At 45.5% G+C, this 18115-nt stretch overlaps 1 protein-coding gene across 1 annotated transcript in view; it reads right to left on the bottom strand.

Moving 5' to 3' along the window:
- The window catches only part of galnt9 (polypeptide N-acetylgalactosaminyltransferase 9), a 268597-nt gene that overhangs the window by 62109 nt on the left and 188373 nt on the right, over positions 1-18115 (bottom strand). The window contains exons 8-9 of the mRNA XM_043715359.1: positions 17481-17618; positions 14021-14116 (exon numbers count right to left, since the gene is read on the bottom strand). Coding sequence (XP_043571294.1) covers positions 14021-14116; positions 17481-17618 — 234 coding nt within the window. The remainder of the gene's footprint in view (positions 1-14020; positions 14117-17480; positions 17619-18115) is intronic.

Below are 18115 nucleotides of genomic sequence, written 5' to 3'. Positions count from 1 at the left end.
GAACCCACACTGTTGGTACCATTCCACTGTCCAGTCAACTGAGCCCCATGTGTTATATATTATCTTTCCTAAAGATATATGCATATGTTCTATATTGTGCCAGCACCAATGACATATTACAGGGTAGGTCAGTCCCAGGAACCAGATATCATGTAAAATGCTTCAAATGAAACCACCTGCAGCTAACCGGTTTAATTTCGATTTTCTGAAGACCAGTCAACCTAGTGAAAGCCAATATGAACTATCAGTAACCCATCTCTACCAGCTGTAACCCCTCAGGCTCCTTGCTGTCCCGCCCTCTCTCTCTCTCTCTCATACACCATCAAGTCCCTCCCTCACTCTCCATCTCCCTGCTGCCCCTCTCTTCCTCACTCTCTGTCTCCCTGCTGCCGCTCCCTCGCTCTCTCTCTCCCTCTTCTCTACCCCCGCTGTCCATCCAATCTCCCTCCCTCTCTTCCTGCTCTCTCTCTCTCTCTCAATCTCTTCCTGCAGACTCCCTCTAGTCTCCCCTGCAGTCTTCCTCTTGCCACAGGGTATCTATCTCTCTCACTTGACCCCCAAGTCCACGTATCTCCCTGCAGTCTCTATTTCTCTCTCTCCCCTTGTTCTCTATTTCTCTCCCTGCAGACTCTCGCCCAGAGTCTCTCTCCCTTTCTCTGCAATCTCTCTCACTCTCACGCCCTACTGTTTCAATCTCCCACTCTCCAAGCAGACTGTAATCCCTCAGACTCTCCTGCAGTCTCTTCCTCCAACTTCACATCTTTCACTGCCTGCTGTCTCATTCTCTCCAGTCTCTCTCTCTCTCCGTCCACGCAAGTCTCCCTCTCCCCTTTGCACCCCAACCGGTGGGTACACCAGGAACAAACTGATTTTGTGTTACAAATTTGTGGAGAAAACATTTGAACAGCATCAACTCTGAGTTCCCCTCTAAGCCACAGACAAACCTGACCTGGAACTATCTCAGTGTTCATTATCACTGGGCCCTGAAACTGTCGTTCTAACAGCAGTGTGAGTGCAAGTGTGTGGTGCTGGAAAAGCACAGCAGGTCAGGCAACATCCGAGGAGCAGGAAAATCAACGCTTCGGGCCGGAATCCTTCATCAGGAATGTCGATTCTCCTGCTCCTCGGATGCTGCCTGACCTGCTGCGCTTTCCCAGCATCACAATCCCAACTCTGATCTCCAGCATCTGCAGTCCTCACTGTCTCCTAGCAATGTGACCTACTGCATAGGCACTGCAACAGCTCAAGGAGGTGGTTCATCACCAAACTCCCACAAGGTAATTAATAACGAGTAATAAATACTGGGCTAGCCAGCCATGCCCATATCCCATGAATGAATGAATTTAAAAATTTGCTAGACGTAACTGGAGTGAAGTGGATTAACTCCTTGTATTGTCCATCAGCTGCAGCAGTGTTCTGAACACTAAGAGTGAGATTATTGGAACCCTCAGCTTAATCCTGGAGTCTACCCTGGGTTAGATTGAATAGAGTCCACTTGCATGACCTAAGGAATGGTGTGTATGAACAGAGACCATTGCTTTCACATATAAATGTTCAGAATTATCATATATCACAATGACAAGTGTGGAGGGTGATCAGCAATATTCATGCACTGCCTTTAAAATAGTAATGCATTTCCACGATGCTTTGCAGGGAAGTATCAAGCAGAAAGTGACACATAAGGAGGTTTCCCTGTCAGCTGGTCAGAGGTAGTACATTTTATGCAATATCTTACTGGAGAGAGGAAGCAGGAAGGGTTCGGAAGTGGGATCCAGAATTCAGAGAACGGTCAGGGAGCAGAATGAACTTAAGAAATAGGAGCAGGAGCAAGCAACACAACATGCCTGTTCCATGATTCTGTACAACTGTAGGTGATCCCATCCCTCAGCTTCACATTCCAACCTAGTTACCAAAGGCGGTGAACAGTTAAAACTGGGGTCGCACATGTTGACGGAATTGGGAGAGTCTAGATATCTCAGATAAAGGGGAGGGGGTCATGGGGAGAGAAAGAGAGAGAGCTGATTTAGAAACCAGAGTGAGAATTCAAAAATGCAGGATGATGGTAGAATAAGGGTTGGTGTCCATCTGTGAGCGTGGAAGGTGATAGGTGACTTGGTGAAAGTTTGGAGGTTAACAGCAGAGCTTGAGATGAATTGAACTTTGTCAAGTGTGTAGGCTGCATCAGCAATATCTGTAAAAGGAGGGCTTAGAATTTAGAAGGAGAAGGAGCAGATGAACCAGGAGAATCTCAAGAAAAGGGAATATTAGGTACAGCTCATCGTCTCTCCTGCAGTCCTTCTCTGACAACGTCTGAGCAAAAATGTCAGCAATGGTGAATCTCTCTGAATACACTCCTGATTATTCAACGTGGGCTATCACACACCTTCCAATTATAATCAAATGGTGATTTCTCATTACCATGGAAACTGTAGCTGGTTAATGAAAAACATGGTATGAGAGCGCAACTTCAATCTCAATGCAGCGAGTGATTTGGACGGACCATTAGAGGACTGTTACAGAATGACATGAGAGCACGCCTATACAATTTCCTCACCCCATAGAATTATCTTGATATTTACAGAATCAGAAACAGAAATTGCTGGGAAAGCTCAGCAGGTCTGGCAGCATCTGATTTCTCTCCACAGATGCTATTAGACCTGCTGAGCTTTTCCAACAATTTTTGTTTCTGTTTATGATTTCCAGCATCCAGAGTTATTTTGGCTATTATTTACGGAATTATCTCATCATTACACAGCAACTGAAGGAGTATACCTTATCCTCAATGCTCACTTATGTTAACAGTTGTCTAACAGTTAACAAACCCTTGTTCACAAGTTACATGCCCCTTTGGCCTTTTCCTCTGGACTTGCTGGTGATAGGAATGTGAGACCAGGACAAAGAGCTAGCAGAGAGGTCGGGATAAGTTTAGATAGCGAGCAACAGGTTAGAAGGTGAAGCATAATGTGAGTAACTGTGAGACTGTTCACTTTAGTTGAAATGGAAAATGAGAATGTCCTTAAAAGGGTGAATCTGGTAAATGTCGCTATTCAAGAAACCTGGGGTCAATACTGGCTGGGGAATTGAGAACATGGGTATGGTGATTGGAACCAGGTGGATCTTGTTGACTACATAATCCTTGATTGGAATTATTAACCTGGACCAATCAGGATGTGGAGGTGCTGGTGTTGGACTGGTTATGGACAAAGTCAGAAGTCACATGACACCAGGTTATCGTCAAACAGGTTTATTTGAAACCACAAGCCTTTGGAGTGCGGCTCCTTCATCAGGTGATGAAGTCACAAATAGACCTATTGGACTACAACCTGGTGTTATGTGAATTCTGAGTGGGCCAATCAGGAAGCCCAGGCTGACCAATATAAACAGGGGATATTTCCTGCTAAGAAAAAAAAATATAAATAGGGGATATTGTATGCACTGTTTTTTGTGTAACTGGAATGTCTTGTATGTACAAATGCATTGTTACTGTTTTATAATGATTGAAACTGGGATTTGAGGTTTGTCCTCATTTCCCTGAAAACTGGTCGAACAGTGGGATTTGGAACCTGACTTTGCTGTTCCTCTGTATACAGCTGTTAATTGTTTTGTAAACTGTGTATTGTTTAATAAAATAAAAAATATATAAGCAGGGGATTTAGAATCTCCTCAGTTCAGGGACTGACTCCGAGCTAGTTGGCCACAGCCCGTGTACCGTGTACCGAAAGGCTGGTTTGGTAAAGGGATGCTGGGTAGTTAACTCAGTGGTGCGCAAACTTTAGATAAGGGACAGGACATTGGGGGCTGAGATGAGATGGAAATCTCAAATTCTTTGGAATTCTGTGTCCTAGAGGGTTGCACATGCTCCAATGTTGAAGATAGTTAAGGCTGCGATTGACAGACATTTGGGCTCAAACAGTATGGAGAAGGGGCCGGGAAGTGGAAAGGAGGACCACGATCGGCCTGGGCTACATTGGGTGCTGCAATTAACACAACAGCCCCGTGCTTCTCATTGACTCCCATCTCCTGGTTGTTGGATTAATGTCACCTAATCTTAACAGGAGTTGTTCCTCCAGATGGGAACGAGGAAATGTGGCCCTCCTGCCCTCCTCAACACCTTCTGCTCTCCATCTTCCCACTGATCACGATTCACCTCCTTGGTGTCCAGATCAATTCTGACGATTTCACCGCTGGGCCAATCTTGCTGATTCTGGCTCCTTTGACCAGTGAGGGTCCACGCAGTAGAGTTTTCATGGAGCCCAGCCTTTAGAATTGGCACTGGGCCTCTGCTACCACAGCTGAAGCAAGCTGGCCTCTGACCAGGCCACAGTCCTGCCTGTGTTGAAATGGGGACCATTCCCACGTACAAGATACACAACAGCAGCTCCCCTTGAGACACCGTGAAGGTCAAGGGCAGTGAGAACGTGGGCAGACCAATGCCCACATGTCCCCTGGTAACATGGAACTAAACTGGCACCATTGGCACTGCGGCAGTTCCAGTTGGTGGCTCAGTACCACCGCCTCAAGGGCAAATAGGAATGAGCAATAAATCCAACTTCCAGTGGTGCCCACACTCTGTGAAAGGCTAAGTTGGAAACAACAAGAGCTTTATTTAAATCACTCAGCTGGAGAGGATGATCACATTTTGGCTCAGTAATAAACATACTTTCCATCGTTTCCCTTGTGATAGCACAACAGACGATGAATTTGCCAGTTGGTAAAAACATTAGCGAAAAGACACAAAAACACACAGCAGGGAAATGACAGCACGTGTGGCATCAACCATATGTGTAGACTTCCAACACAGTGATGTATCCAAGACTGCTCAGTCATGTTCACCCAATGTCCTCCTGTTCTCATCACTAAACCGCTCTGGTTCCTTCACTGACAGTGTCTCAATTTTAAAACTATTGTCCTTATTTTTAAATAGCTTCCTTGTCTTGCCCAAGCCTCTCCAAAGCATGTAAACTCTTTCAGCCTCGTAGTCAGAGAGTCATACAGCACAGGAACAGACCCTTCGGTCCACCCAGTCCATGCCGACCATAATCCCAAACTAAACTAGTCTCAGCTGCCTGCTCCTGGCTCATAGCCCTCCAAACCTTTCCTTTTCACGTACTTATCCCAATGTCTTTTAAACATTGTACCTGTATCCATATCCACCGCTTCCTCAGGAAGTTCGTTCTCATATGAACTGCTCTCTGTGTAAAAACGTTGCCCCTTATGTATTTTCTAAATATCTCTCCTCCCAACTTAAAAATGTGCCACCTAGTCTTGAAAGCCTCCCATCCTAGAGAAAAGATAACTACCACTCACTCTATCAAATCCTCCAAGATCTCAGTGTTCCTCTAACTCAGGTCTCTTGAACATATCCTGATCATCTAGATGCTGGCTGGGTCCTACATTTCAGAATTCTCTCCCGAAACCTTTCCCCTCCTTAGCTCCCACTTCTTCAACCAAGATCTCTATTGGACATCTCCTTATCAAGAATTGGTTTTAAACGTCATTTCATTACATTCATGTGAAACATTTTGGGATGTTTTCCAATGGTGAAGGTGCTGAATAAATGCAAGTTGTTGTTGACTGTGCAAGAATAAAAGATGGTGGAAGAAGCCAGGGTGAATTTCCCAACTTTTCTCTGAGTAATGGCCGTGGGATTTTGTTTAACATCCAATGAGAGGGCAGCTGGTGTGGCCTCCATTACAGGAGTAGTACCTTTGACAGAGCAGCATTCCCTCAGTGATCAGAAGATGAGAGAAAATATAATGCTTTGAGATCACTCACTGTGTGCAGTTCTGGTCCCCACACTGTAGAAGGGACTCTGCAAAGGAGGAGATGCAGAGCAGGTACACCAGGATGCTGCCAGCGATGGAGCATTACAGCGATGAGGAGAGACTGGATATGCTCGGGGTGTTTTCTTTGGAGCAGAGCAGGTGGAGGGGAAACCCGATAGGGGCGGCTAAGATTCTGAGGGACATTGACTTGGGGGATAAAAAGCAGCTGTTCCCCTTAGTCGAAGGGCCAAGATGTGGACTTGTTGGGCCGAAGGGCCTGTTTCCACACTGTAAGTAATCTAATCAAACAAGACAGGCATACTTTCAAAGTGAAAAGCAGGAGGTTTAGGGGGGAGTTTGAGGAAAAGGCTTTTCACCCAGAGGGTGGTGGGATGCCCAGCCTGGGAGGGGGGTTGAGGGTGAGAAACTCCACAGCCTTTAAAAAGTACTTGGATGAGCACTTGAAGTGTCAGAACATTCAAGGGAAAGGGGGCTTGTGTAGGGGGTAGTGTGTTTTTTGGTGCTACAGGCACGATGTTTTCCAGTAAGAAACACATATGATTTGTGTTTCACAAATGTATGACCAAATTCTGACAAGTGGTAAGAGCTCTGACAATTGTGATCTCTTGGAAAGAGGACTAATCTGTGAGTCAAAGCAAGGAAGTAAGACCAAAAGGCCTTCAGAAATAGCAACAGGATTAGGCCATTCAGCCCCTCGAGTCTGCTTCAGGTGATAGCATCGTGGCTGATCTGACATTCTCTCTATCCACTTTCCTGCCCCTTCTCCTAACACTTGATTCTCCGACTGACCAAGAATCTCTCTGTCTCTGAAATATCCACAAGAACTCCGCCCCCATAGCTCTCTGTAGCAAGGAGCCCCAAAGACTCATGACCCTCTGAGAGACCTTATTTTTTAACAGCGGAGAGCGGCGGGAGCTGGGCGCAAGTGAGGTCGGAGCAGCAAGGCTGTTGGGAAGGCAAGTGATTGCTATTTAAGTGGACGCTAAGAAGGTGTTTCTGTTAGGCAGGGAGACTAGGACACGTGGGCACAGCCTTAGAATGAGAGGGGGTCAATTTAAAATGGAAATGAGGAGACATTTCTTCAGCCAGTGAGTGGTGGGCCTGTGGAACTCATTGCCACGGAGCGCAGTGGAGGCTGGGACGTTAAATGTCTTCAAGGCAGAGATTGATAAATTCTTGATCTCACAAGGAATTAAGGGCTACGGGGAGAGTGCGGTAAGTGGAGTTGAAATGCCCATCAGCCATGATTAAATGGCAGAGTGGACCCAATGGGCTGAATGGCCTTACTTCCACTCCTATGTCTTAAGGTCTTATAGAAGAAATTCCTCCTTATCTCAGTCTGAAATCAGTGCCCCTTTATTCTGAGACTATGCCCCCTGGTCCCAGACCCTCCCATGAGGGGAAACAGCCTCTCAGCATTGACCCTGTCAAATCCCTTAACAATCTGATAGGTTTCAATGAAGTCACCTCTCATTCCAAACTCCAGTCAGTAGAGTCCCAACCTGTTTAACCTTTGCTTTTAAGACAATCCCTCCATCCCAGGGATCATCCAAGTGAACTTTCTCTGAACTGTGTTCAATGAAGTGACATCTTTCCTTAAAAAAGGGACCAAAACTGCTCACAGTATGACAGCACCATGGTCTCCCCAGCACCATGGACAGTTGCATAAGACTTCCCGGCACTATACTCCAAACCCCCTGAAATATGGGCCCACATTCCACTAGCCATTACTTGCTGCCCCTGTGTACTCACTTTCTGTGTTTCATGCAGATGTTTCCCGAGTCCCTTTGTGTTGCAGTCTTTCTCCTTTCCAAAATGAAAAACTTCACATTTTCCTACATTATACTCCACCTGCAAAAACTGAGCTAAATCCTGAGCACCAGTTGGGATAAAGAGGTGAACAACCTGTGTTGCTATTTTCATAATCCCTGTGGATGTTAATCCTGGAGTTAATTTATAGAGTCATAGAGATGTACAGCACGGAAACAGACCTATGCCGACCAGATATCCCAACCCAATCTAGTCCCACCTGCCAGCACCCGGCCCGTATCCCTCCAAACCCTTTCTATTCATATACCCATCCAAATGCACTTGAAATGTTGTAATTGTACCAGCCTCCACCACTTCCTCTGGCAGCTCATTCCATACACGTGCCATCCTCTGTGTGAAAGAGTTGACCCTTAGGTCTCTTTGATATCCTTCCCCTCTCACCTTAAACCTATGCCTTCTAGTTCTAGACTCCCCCACCCCAGGGAAAAGACTTTGTCTATTTGCCCTACCCATGCCCTTCATGATTTTATAAACCTCAGCCCCAACGCTTCAGGGAAAACAGCCCGAGCCTGTTCAACCCTTCCCTATAGCTCAAGTCCTCCAACCCTGGCAACATCCTTGTAAATCTTTTCTGAACAATTTCAAGTTTCACAACATCTTTCCAATAGGGAGGAGACCAGAACTAATGCAATATTCCAAAAGTCTGAAGAGCCGCAACATGACCTCCCAACTCTTATACTCAATACTCTGACCAATAAAGGAAAGCATCCCTAACTCCTTCTTCACTATCCTATCTACCTGTGGCTCCACTTTCAAGAAGCTATGAACCTGCACTCCAAGGTCTCTTTGTTCAGCAACACTCCCTCGGACCTTACCATTAAGTGTATAAGTCCTGCTAAAATTTGCTTTCCCAAAATGCAGCACCTCTGAGGTAACCTTCTTCGCTGTCCACTACACCTCCAATTTTGGTGTCATCTGCAAATTTACTAACTATACCTCGTATGCTCACATCCAAATCATATATATAAATAATAAAAAGTAGAGGGCCCAGCACCGATCCCTGTGGCATTCCACTGGTCACAGGCCTCCAGTCTGAAAAACAACCCTCCACCACCACCCTCTGTCTTCTACCTTTGAGCCAGTTCTGTATCCAAATGGCTAGTTCTCCCTGTATCTGGGGTATTTTAATCTTGCTAACCAGGCTCCCATGGGGAACCTTGTTGAATGCCTTACTGAACTCCCCTTAGATCATGTCCACCACTCTGCCGTCATCAATCCTCTTTGTTACTTCCTCAAAAAACTCCATCAAGTTTGTGAGACATGATTTCCCACCCACAAAACCACGTTAACTATCCCTAATCAGTCCTTGCCTTTCCAAATACATGTACATCCTATCCCTCAGGATTCCCTCCAACAACTTGCCCACCACTGAGGTCAGGCTCACCAGTCTATAGTTCCTTGGCTTATCCTTACCACCCTTCTTAAACAGTGGTACCACGTTTGCCAACCTCCAGTCTTCCGGCACTTCACCTGTGACTATAGATGATACAAATATCTCAGTAAGAGGCCCAGCAATCACTTCCCTAGCTTCCCACAGGGTGCTAGGGTACACCTGGTCAGGTCCTGGGTATTTATCCACCTTTATGTGTTTCAAGACATCCAGCACCTCCTCCTCTGTAATAAGGACATTTTTCAAGATGTCACCATCTATTTCCCTACAGTCTATATCTTCTGTGTGCTTAGCATTGCATTTTATGAAATGTAAATTGAGCTTCTGGTCAACGGTAACCTCCCGGATGTTGCTAGTGGGGGATTCAGCAATGGTAACACCGTTGAATATTAAGGAAGTGTGGTGAGATTGTCTCTCACTGGTGACGATTACAGCTTGGCATTTGTGTGGCGTAAATGTTACTTGTCAGCCTAAGCCTCGTCCAGATCTTGTTGCATTTGAGCATGGACTGCTTCAATACCTGAGGAGTTGTGAATGATGCTGAACACTTTACAATCATTGGCAAACATCCCTGCTTCTGACCTTATGATGGAGGGAAGGTCATTGATGAAGCAGCTGAAGGTTGAGCCTAGGACACTCCCCTGAGGAACTCCTGCAGAGGTGTCCTGGAGCTGAGATGACTGACCCCCAACAACCACAACCATCTTCCTATGTGCCAGATATGACTCCAACCAGCAGAGAGTTTGTCCCCTAATTCCCATTGATTCCAGTTTTGTCAGGGCTCCTTGATGCCACACTCGGTCGAATGCAGCCTTGATGTTAAGGGCTGTCCCTCTCCCCTCCCCTCTGGAATTCAGCTCTTTTGTCCATGTTTGACCCAAGGTTGTAATGAGGTCAGGAGCTGAGTGACCCTGGGGGAACCCAAACTGGGCATCACTGAGCAGGTTATTGCTGAGCAGGTGCTGCTTGATAGCCCTGTCACTGACCCCTTCCATCACTTTACTGATGAACGAAAGGAGACTGATAGGGTGGAATTTGGCCGGGTTGGATTTGCCCTGGGTTTTGTGTACGGGACATATCTGGGGAAGATTTCCACATCATTGGTTTGATGTCAGTGTTGTAACTAGTGGAACAGCTTGGCTAGGGGAGTCACAAATTCTGGTGGACAAGTCTTCAGTACTATTGCTGAACTGTTGTCAATGCCCATAGCCTTTGCAGTATCCAATCATTTCCTGAATGAGCTGAATTGGTCAGTGTGATGCTGGGGCCCACTGGAACAGGCCGAGATGAATCACCCACTCAGCACTTCTGGCTGAAGATCACTGACTTGTCTTCTCTTGCTTAGTTTTCACGGACTCTTGATACTCTTGTCAATTGTTATGCCAACAAGACAGTTTTATAACAAAACATTCTTAGCTTTATATTTCACTTTGCACATTTCCATTCTCAATGTGGTTTTCTATGACATCTCAAGCAGTTTATAGAACATAGAACGTGAACATAGCACAATACAGGCCCTTTGGCCCTCAATGTTGAGCCACTCTAAGATCAAACTGACCGACACTTTGCACTATCTTCCATGTGCCTATCCAAGAGTTGTTTCAATGTCTGTAATATATCTGACCCTACTACCACCACTGGCAGTGCATTCCATGCACCTACCACTCTCTGTGTAAAGAACCTACCGTTGACATCTCCCCTAAACTTTCCTTCAATCACCTTAAAATTATACCCCCTCATGATAACCATTTCTGCCCTGGGAAAACGTTTCTGGCTATCCACTGTATCTATGCCTCTCAACATCATGTAAACCTCTTATCAAGTCACCTCTCATCCTTCTTCACTCCAATGAGCAAAGCCCTAGCTTCCTCAACCTTTCTTCATAAGACCTGTCCTCTAATCCAGGCAGCATCCTGGTAAATCTCCTCTGCACCCTCTCTAAAGCTTCCACATCTTTCCTATAATGAGGCGACCAGAACTGAACACAATATTCCAAGTGTGGTCTAATCAGGGCTCTATAGAGCTGCAGCATAACCTCGCAGCTCTTAAACTCAATCCCCCTGCTAGTGAAAGCCAACACACTACTTGCCTTCTTGACAACCCTATTGAATTGGGTGGCAACTTTGAGGGATCTATGGATATGAACTCCAAGATCCCTCTGTTCCTCTTCACTGCCAAGAATCCTGCCTTTCACTCTGTATTCTGCATCAAATTTGACCTTCCAAAATGAATTGCTTCACACTTTTCCAGGTTGAACTCCTTCTGCCACTTCTCTGCCCAGCGCTGCATCCTGTCAATGCCCTGTCATGACCTACAACAGCCCTCCACACTATCCACCACTCCACTGACTTTACCATCAGCAAACCTACTGCAATGGTGATACTGTCCCTGATGAGCAATGCCACCCCTCCACCTGTTTTACCTCCTCCACTATTCTTTTTGAAACATCCAAACCCTGGAACATCCACCAACCGTTCCTGTCCCTGTGATATCCAAGTCGCTGTAATGACCACAACATCATAGTTCTAAGTACTGATCCATGCTCTAAGTTCATCACCTTTATTCCTGATACGTTTTGCATTAAAATAGACACACTTCAGCCCATCACACTGACTACGCCTTTGCCCTATCAAGTGCCTATACCTCCTCACAGACTCTCTGCACACTGCATCTGGCTGTTCACTACTTACTCCATCATCTGACCTGTAGCTCCGGTTCCCACCTCCCTCGCCCATGTGCTCATACTCATTAAAGTTTAGAAATATGAGAGGAGATCTAATATAAGGATGTGAAAGAGGATTGACAAGGTAGATGTAGAGAGGTCATGTGAGACAATCTAGAATGAGAGATCATAGCTTTGGGATAAGGGGTAGCAGATTCAAAACTGAGATGAAGAGAAATTCCTACTGTCAAAGGGTAGTGAGTCTGTGGAATTCACTCCCCCGGAGTGCAGTGGATGCTGAGTATGTTGAAGGGGGAGATAGAGAGATTTTTAATTTGTAACAGGCTGAACAGCCATGGACAATGGGTGAGATGAGATCAGCCATGATTATACTGAATAGGGGAGCAGGCCAGAGGGGCTGAATGGCCTAATGCAGCTCCGGATTTTCATGTTCTTATTGCAGTAAATCCATTTCCACTCAGAGCAGCGTGCACTATTCATTAATAAACATGAGCAGGTTGTGTTATACTTCCAAAATCTAAAGGTGTTGGAGGTGCAAAGGGATCTGGGAACAAAAGTACATCACTAACAATAATGACACAGAGTAACAAGGCCAACGGAAATCAAACCAAACCAGAGAGTTAAGGCTAGTTGGAAAGAGGCTATGCTAAAGCTATATCGAGCTTTGGTTAGATACTCTTGGAATACGGTTCAGCTGTCTGCAATATAAAAGTCACTGTAAAGGCAGCAGCAAAGAACGTTCTATAAGATTGCTCTTAGGGATGTGAGGTGACAGCCATCAGGAGAGGGTGAACAGCCTCAATCTGTTTTTCAAAGTTTCTGATTGCGTAAGCACAGAGAGAATGTTTCCACTAATGGGAAAGAGCAAAACTAGAGGCAGTCAATACATGAAATCCAATCCGAAATTCAGGAGAGAAGGCTTTATTCAGAGAGAGCTGAGAGTGTGGGCCTTGCCTGCACAGGGGAATAGCTGAAAGCAATAGTATCGAGCGCGAAGTTGTTGACGAAGAAACGCAAATTGAACATTTTGAAGGTAGAGTAAAGTAAGGAAGGGTGGCAGGAGGATTGAGTGGTGTCTAAACCTGCATTTGGAGAAATTTATTGCGAAAAGAAATTGTACTTTGTGACTTGTCACCTCTAAGAGTTTGCAGTTTTGGAGGAGAAACCTCCACATAAAATAACAATGGGCAGACGGGGTGAAAATGACCACTTTCCAAGCCATTGTGTAACCCAGTGCAAACTCTAACTCAGCTGCCCCAAGCAGGACTAGCGAGTCTTCCAGATGAATCCTGTCTGGGACTGACCGAGGTAGCCATGGTGATTACAGATTGTTCAGAGTTCTTGACTTTGGATAGCATTGCTCCTTACGTTGTCCTATCATCACAGAAGTACACCATCGATTCATTCGCAAAACATGTTCGGTTTAGGCTCAGGTCATTGACAGATTTGGGAAGCATCCATTGTCCCTTCCAGATGAGCTTTTAGGGCTCATTAATCTCTTCTCACATTGGGCATGAGGCTCACTGAGCCTGATACTAACTTCCTGCATATCAACTCAGTCAGCTCGGATTAGAATAGGTTCCATAAAGTTCATAGGTTGCTCTGGAATTGAATTGAATTGAATTTATTGTCACGTGTACCGAGGCACAGTGAAAAGCTTTGTCTTGTGAGCAGTACAGGCAGAGTTCAGTAGCATAGGTAAGTAAATAATAGGTAAACAGCAGCAAAAACAAAAACACAGGTACAGGCGAATTTAACTGACCTAAAATAACTAGTTTGATACCGAGATGGACCTTTGAAAATCTCCTCAATGTCTTACAGTCATAGAGTCATAGAGATGTACAGCACGGAAACAGACCCTTCGGTCCAACCCGTCCATGCCGACCAGATATCCCAACACAATCTACTCCCACCTGCCAGCACCCACCCCATGTCCCTCCAAACCCTTTCTATTCATATACCCATCCAGATGCCTTTTAAATGTTGCAATTGTACCAGCCTCCACCACATCCTCTGCCAGCTCATTCCATACACGTACCACCCTCTGTGCTGATGTTTTGACTTTTTTCCCCAAAGTTCTAAAACAATGCCACAGCATATAAAACAGTAATTGCTGCTCCTGGAATTGGAGGAAATCACTTCAACACCTAAAATACCTCAAAAAAGGAGCAGCTGTTGCAGCCTGAAATTTTTCCTGTCCTCCATCTTGGATTAGCCAGAATCCTAACTGATAGCCAAGAGACTGAGCGAAGATCTCCAAGTAGCTGTTGCTACTTATTGCACAGCTTAAAGGATAAAGCAGGTTAGCAGCACACAGAAGGATGTACCTACCTGGGAGGTCATACCGTGACATGGATACAGGATAGCTCTGTCATCTTCTTCTGAGCCTTGGTCTAAGCAATAGCCACTCGCTTTGCTGTTTCGTACCTATTGGATTAAAAGGAAATGCAGGTTCAAACTCAAGCCTTACTGCAAGAACTTCCTGCGAGCGTTTGCAGCTGATTTTTAATACCAACCCCAAATCTCTCCCTTTGAACTTTCTAGCCAAAGGAACCAGGTTAGGGGCAGCTTGTTTGTCAGAAACAGACAGCACATTGTGAGAAGCAAAAACAGAAAAGCTCAGCAGGTCTGTCGGCATCTGTGGAGTGAAATCAGAGTTAACGTTTTGGGTCGAGTGACCCCGCCTCAGAACCGTACTGAGGAAGGGTCACCAGCCCTGAAACGTTAACTCTGATTTATCCCCACAGATCCTGTCAGACCTGCTGAGCTTTTCCAGCAATTTCTGTTTCTTATTCGGATTCCCAGCACCCCCAGTTCATTTGGTTTTTAATTGGCACTTTGTGAAGTTGTGAAAGAAGATACACTTCCACTTTAAGTGGAAGTCTTGCGGGAGCAACAGAGGGGATGTTACTTGACTGCATCTCCATATATATGCTGACCCTGGGGCCCCTGTCACACTCCTCCATGCTCACTGTATTCTATTTATTCCCCAGTGCCATTAATATCACTGTTAGTGCGGGATCACAAATAGGTTCCACGCTGAATATATAAAGCTTGAAGAAAAGGAGATAGAAGTACTTTCTAAAAGCATTAGTAAGAACAGCTAAAATGTAAAAAGCTTTCCTACAGTTATTTTAAGAACACTAATCTCTTAGGAGTAACCTCGACTGCTTCAGGCCCTCTTTCAGAGGGACTATTGGCAGACTGATGTGGATTTGAGAAGTGTGCTTCCTACTCTGACTCACAAAACATGGTTTGGTTTTAAAAAGCCCCCCCTCCTTCCCCACTTCTACCCCAGGTCATGCTACAGCCCATCCTTCCAACCACACCACCCTCTTCCAACATCTCCCCCAGGTCAGCTCAGAGGAGGGATTTGACAATTTTCATGACACTGCTATCTTGGGTGACTTCCTTAACTGGACAATAATCAATGGTTCGATCCTTCCACACCCTGTGATTACTCAGAAATGAGATCCACAGCAATTGTGCAAGGTTTAAATGGGAGACGAATATACCCCAGTGCAGTCACCTCTTTGCCACACTCGCTCCCAAAAGGGACAAGCTGCAAGGTTTACATGTTTCTAATTTTGTCAGGGTGATAAACAGGATTGAGCGAAGGCAATGGGTTTAGCTTTTGAATCTTCTGTAAATCTCTTGCTCTCTGTAAAGAAGCTTAAGGATTTACATCAAATCAAAGTCGATCACATCAAAGGAAGGATTTCTCAATTTTTCCAAGTCCCAAAAGCGCTTTACAGAATCACAGAATGGTCCAGCACGGGAGGAGGCCAATCAGCCTGCTGTGTCCGTGCTCGTCCTCCAACTGAGCTTGCTGGCTTCTTCCAGTGTTTTTACAAACTCAGCTTCCAGACAAACGTACAGGATATGGTCCCTCAGAGACTCCATTTGATGGGGCATAACCCCTTTACACAGCACCAGCTACTGTAGTGTCAGGATGAAGGTTCAGTTTCTGAAGCATGGTCTACCTCCCAAATGGATAGATGAATGGGTATGTGGGGACGTGTGAAGGTGGGTATAGTGGGCAGTTTGGTCAATGATTAGTGGGTTATGCAATGGAGGTAGTCCAGTAAAGGTTCACCAGGGGGAACTGTCTTTCTTTCATTCACGCAAGAGATGTGGGTGTCTCTGGCTAGGGGAGCAATTATTACTCATCCCTAATTGACCAGAGGGTTGTTAAGAGTCAACCACATTGCTGTGGGTCTGGCATCAAGTGCAGGCCAGACCAGGATAGGCTGACAGATTTCCTTGGCAAAAGTGAGGATTACAGATGCTGGAGATCAGAGTCAAGATTAGAATGGTGCTGGAAACGCAAAGCAGGTCAGGCAGCATCCGAGAAGCAGGAAAATCAACATTTCGGGCAAAAGCCCTTCCTGATGAAGGGCTTTTGCCCGAAGCGTTGATTTTCCTGCTCCTCAGATGCTGCCTGACCTGCTGTGCTTTACCAGCACCATTCTAATCTCAACAGATTTCCTTCCCTAAAAGGACATTAGTGAATCAGCCAGTTCTGACAATTGACAATGGTCATCATTAGACCCTTAATTCCAGCTTCTTTTTTTTTAAATTGAATTCCAGTTCTACCATCTGCCATGGTGAGATGTGAACCCAGGTCCCTAGGACTCTAGTTTCTGGATTAATAGTCTAGAAAGAATACCACTTGGCCAGCACCTCCCCTCATGAGAGGTTGAGTTGGGCCTGTATTCATTGGAAGTTTCAGGTGACCTTATAGAAACATCCAACATTCTCAGAGGACAAGTCAGAGTTGATGTGCAAAAGTTGTTTCCCTTGTGGGAGAGCCTAGGACCAGAGGCCGTCATCTCAGATTAAAAGGTCACCCATTGAAGACAGAGATGAGGAGGAACATCTTCTCTCTGAGGGGAGTGAATCTGTAGAATTCTGTACCACAGAGGGCTGTCAAGGCTGGGTCATTAAGTGTATTCAAGATTGACAGAGAGAGATTTTTAATCAGCAAGAGGAATCCATGGTTATGGGGGAAAGGCAGGAAAGTGGAGTTAAGGATTATCAGATTAGCCATGGTCTCATAGAACATAGAACATTACAACGCAGTACAGGCCCCTTGGCCCTTGATGTTGCGCTGACCTGTGGAACCAATCTGAAGCCACCTTACTTACACTATTCCATATATTTATGTTTAAATAAACATATGTTTATTCAATGAATGGTGGAACAGACTCGATGGGCTGAATGGCCTATTTCCACTCCTATATTTAATACTGTTCAAGTTTGAAAGGTGGATAAGTGGGTGAGGTGTTGTAAGGATGAATGGGTTATTGAGGCAAAAGTGAGGACTGCAGATGCTGGAAACCAGGGCTTTTGCCCGAAACGTTCCTGATGAAGGGCTTTTGCCCGAAACGTTGATTTTACTGCTCCTTGGATGCTACCTGAACTGCTGTGCTCTTCCAGCACCACTCATCCAGAATCTGGTTTCCAGCATCTGCAGTCATTGTCTTTACTATGAAGATTCCACTGCTCTTCTTTGGAAATAGTGAAATGTGATATTTTATGTTCACTCAAAACAGCAGACCTGGCCTTGGTAAATGTCCAATACAGTTGACACCTCCACCCCTGCAGAGGTCCCTCACTACTGGAGCTGGAGTCTCTGTCCTGATCTGGTGCTCAGGTTTTCTGGGACTGGACTTGAATCCACAATGTTATGACGGTGTCACCTACTTAGTTACAGCTAGCATCAGGGTGGCTTTAGAATTCCAGTTCGGTTCACCACTATCGGGAAGGCAGTATGACTGTGACAGCTTACCTCTCCGTAGGTGATGGTATTGTTGTAGATCCTCATTTCAGGATAGACATTGTCCCTGTACCATCGGAAACTCCGACAATTCAACCTCTTGCGCAGTGCTACTCTATCTGAAACATCACCAAAATCAACCCCTGGATTCTGTGGAAGTGAAACAGGAAGAATTATAGAGTTGTACAACACAGAAGAACATTGTGGTTCTGTTCGCCGAGCTGGGAATTTGTATTGCAGACGTTTCGTCCCCTGTCTACGTGACATCCTCAGTGCTTGGACCCTCCTGTGAAGCGCTTCTGTGATCTTTCCTCCGGCATTTGTAGTGGTTTGAATCTGCCGCTTCCGGTTGTCAGTTCTAGCTGTCTGCTGCAGTGGTCAGTATATTGGGTCCAGGTCGATGTGCTTATTGATTGAATCTGTGGATGAGTGCCATGCCTCTAGGAATTCCCTGGCTGTTCTCTGTTTGGCTTGTCCTATAATAGTAGTGTTGTCCCAGTCGAACTCATGTTGCTTGCCATCTGCGTGTGTGGCTACTAAGGATAGCTGGTCATGTCGTTTCATGGCTAGTTGGTGTTCATGGATGCGAATCATTAGCTCTCTTCCTGTTTGTCCCATGTAGTGTTTTGTGCAGTCCTTGCATGGGA

The sequence above is a fragment of the Chiloscyllium plagiosum genome, chromosome 25 (assembly GCF_004010195.1).
Source record: "Chiloscyllium plagiosum isolate BGI_BamShark_2017 chromosome 25, ASM401019v2, whole genome shotgun sequence".
Taxonomy (NCBI): Eukaryota; Metazoa; Chordata; class Chondrichthyes; order Orectolobiformes; family Hemiscylliidae; genus Chiloscyllium; species Chiloscyllium plagiosum.
This window is presented reverse-complemented; position numbering and strand designations above follow the sequence as displayed.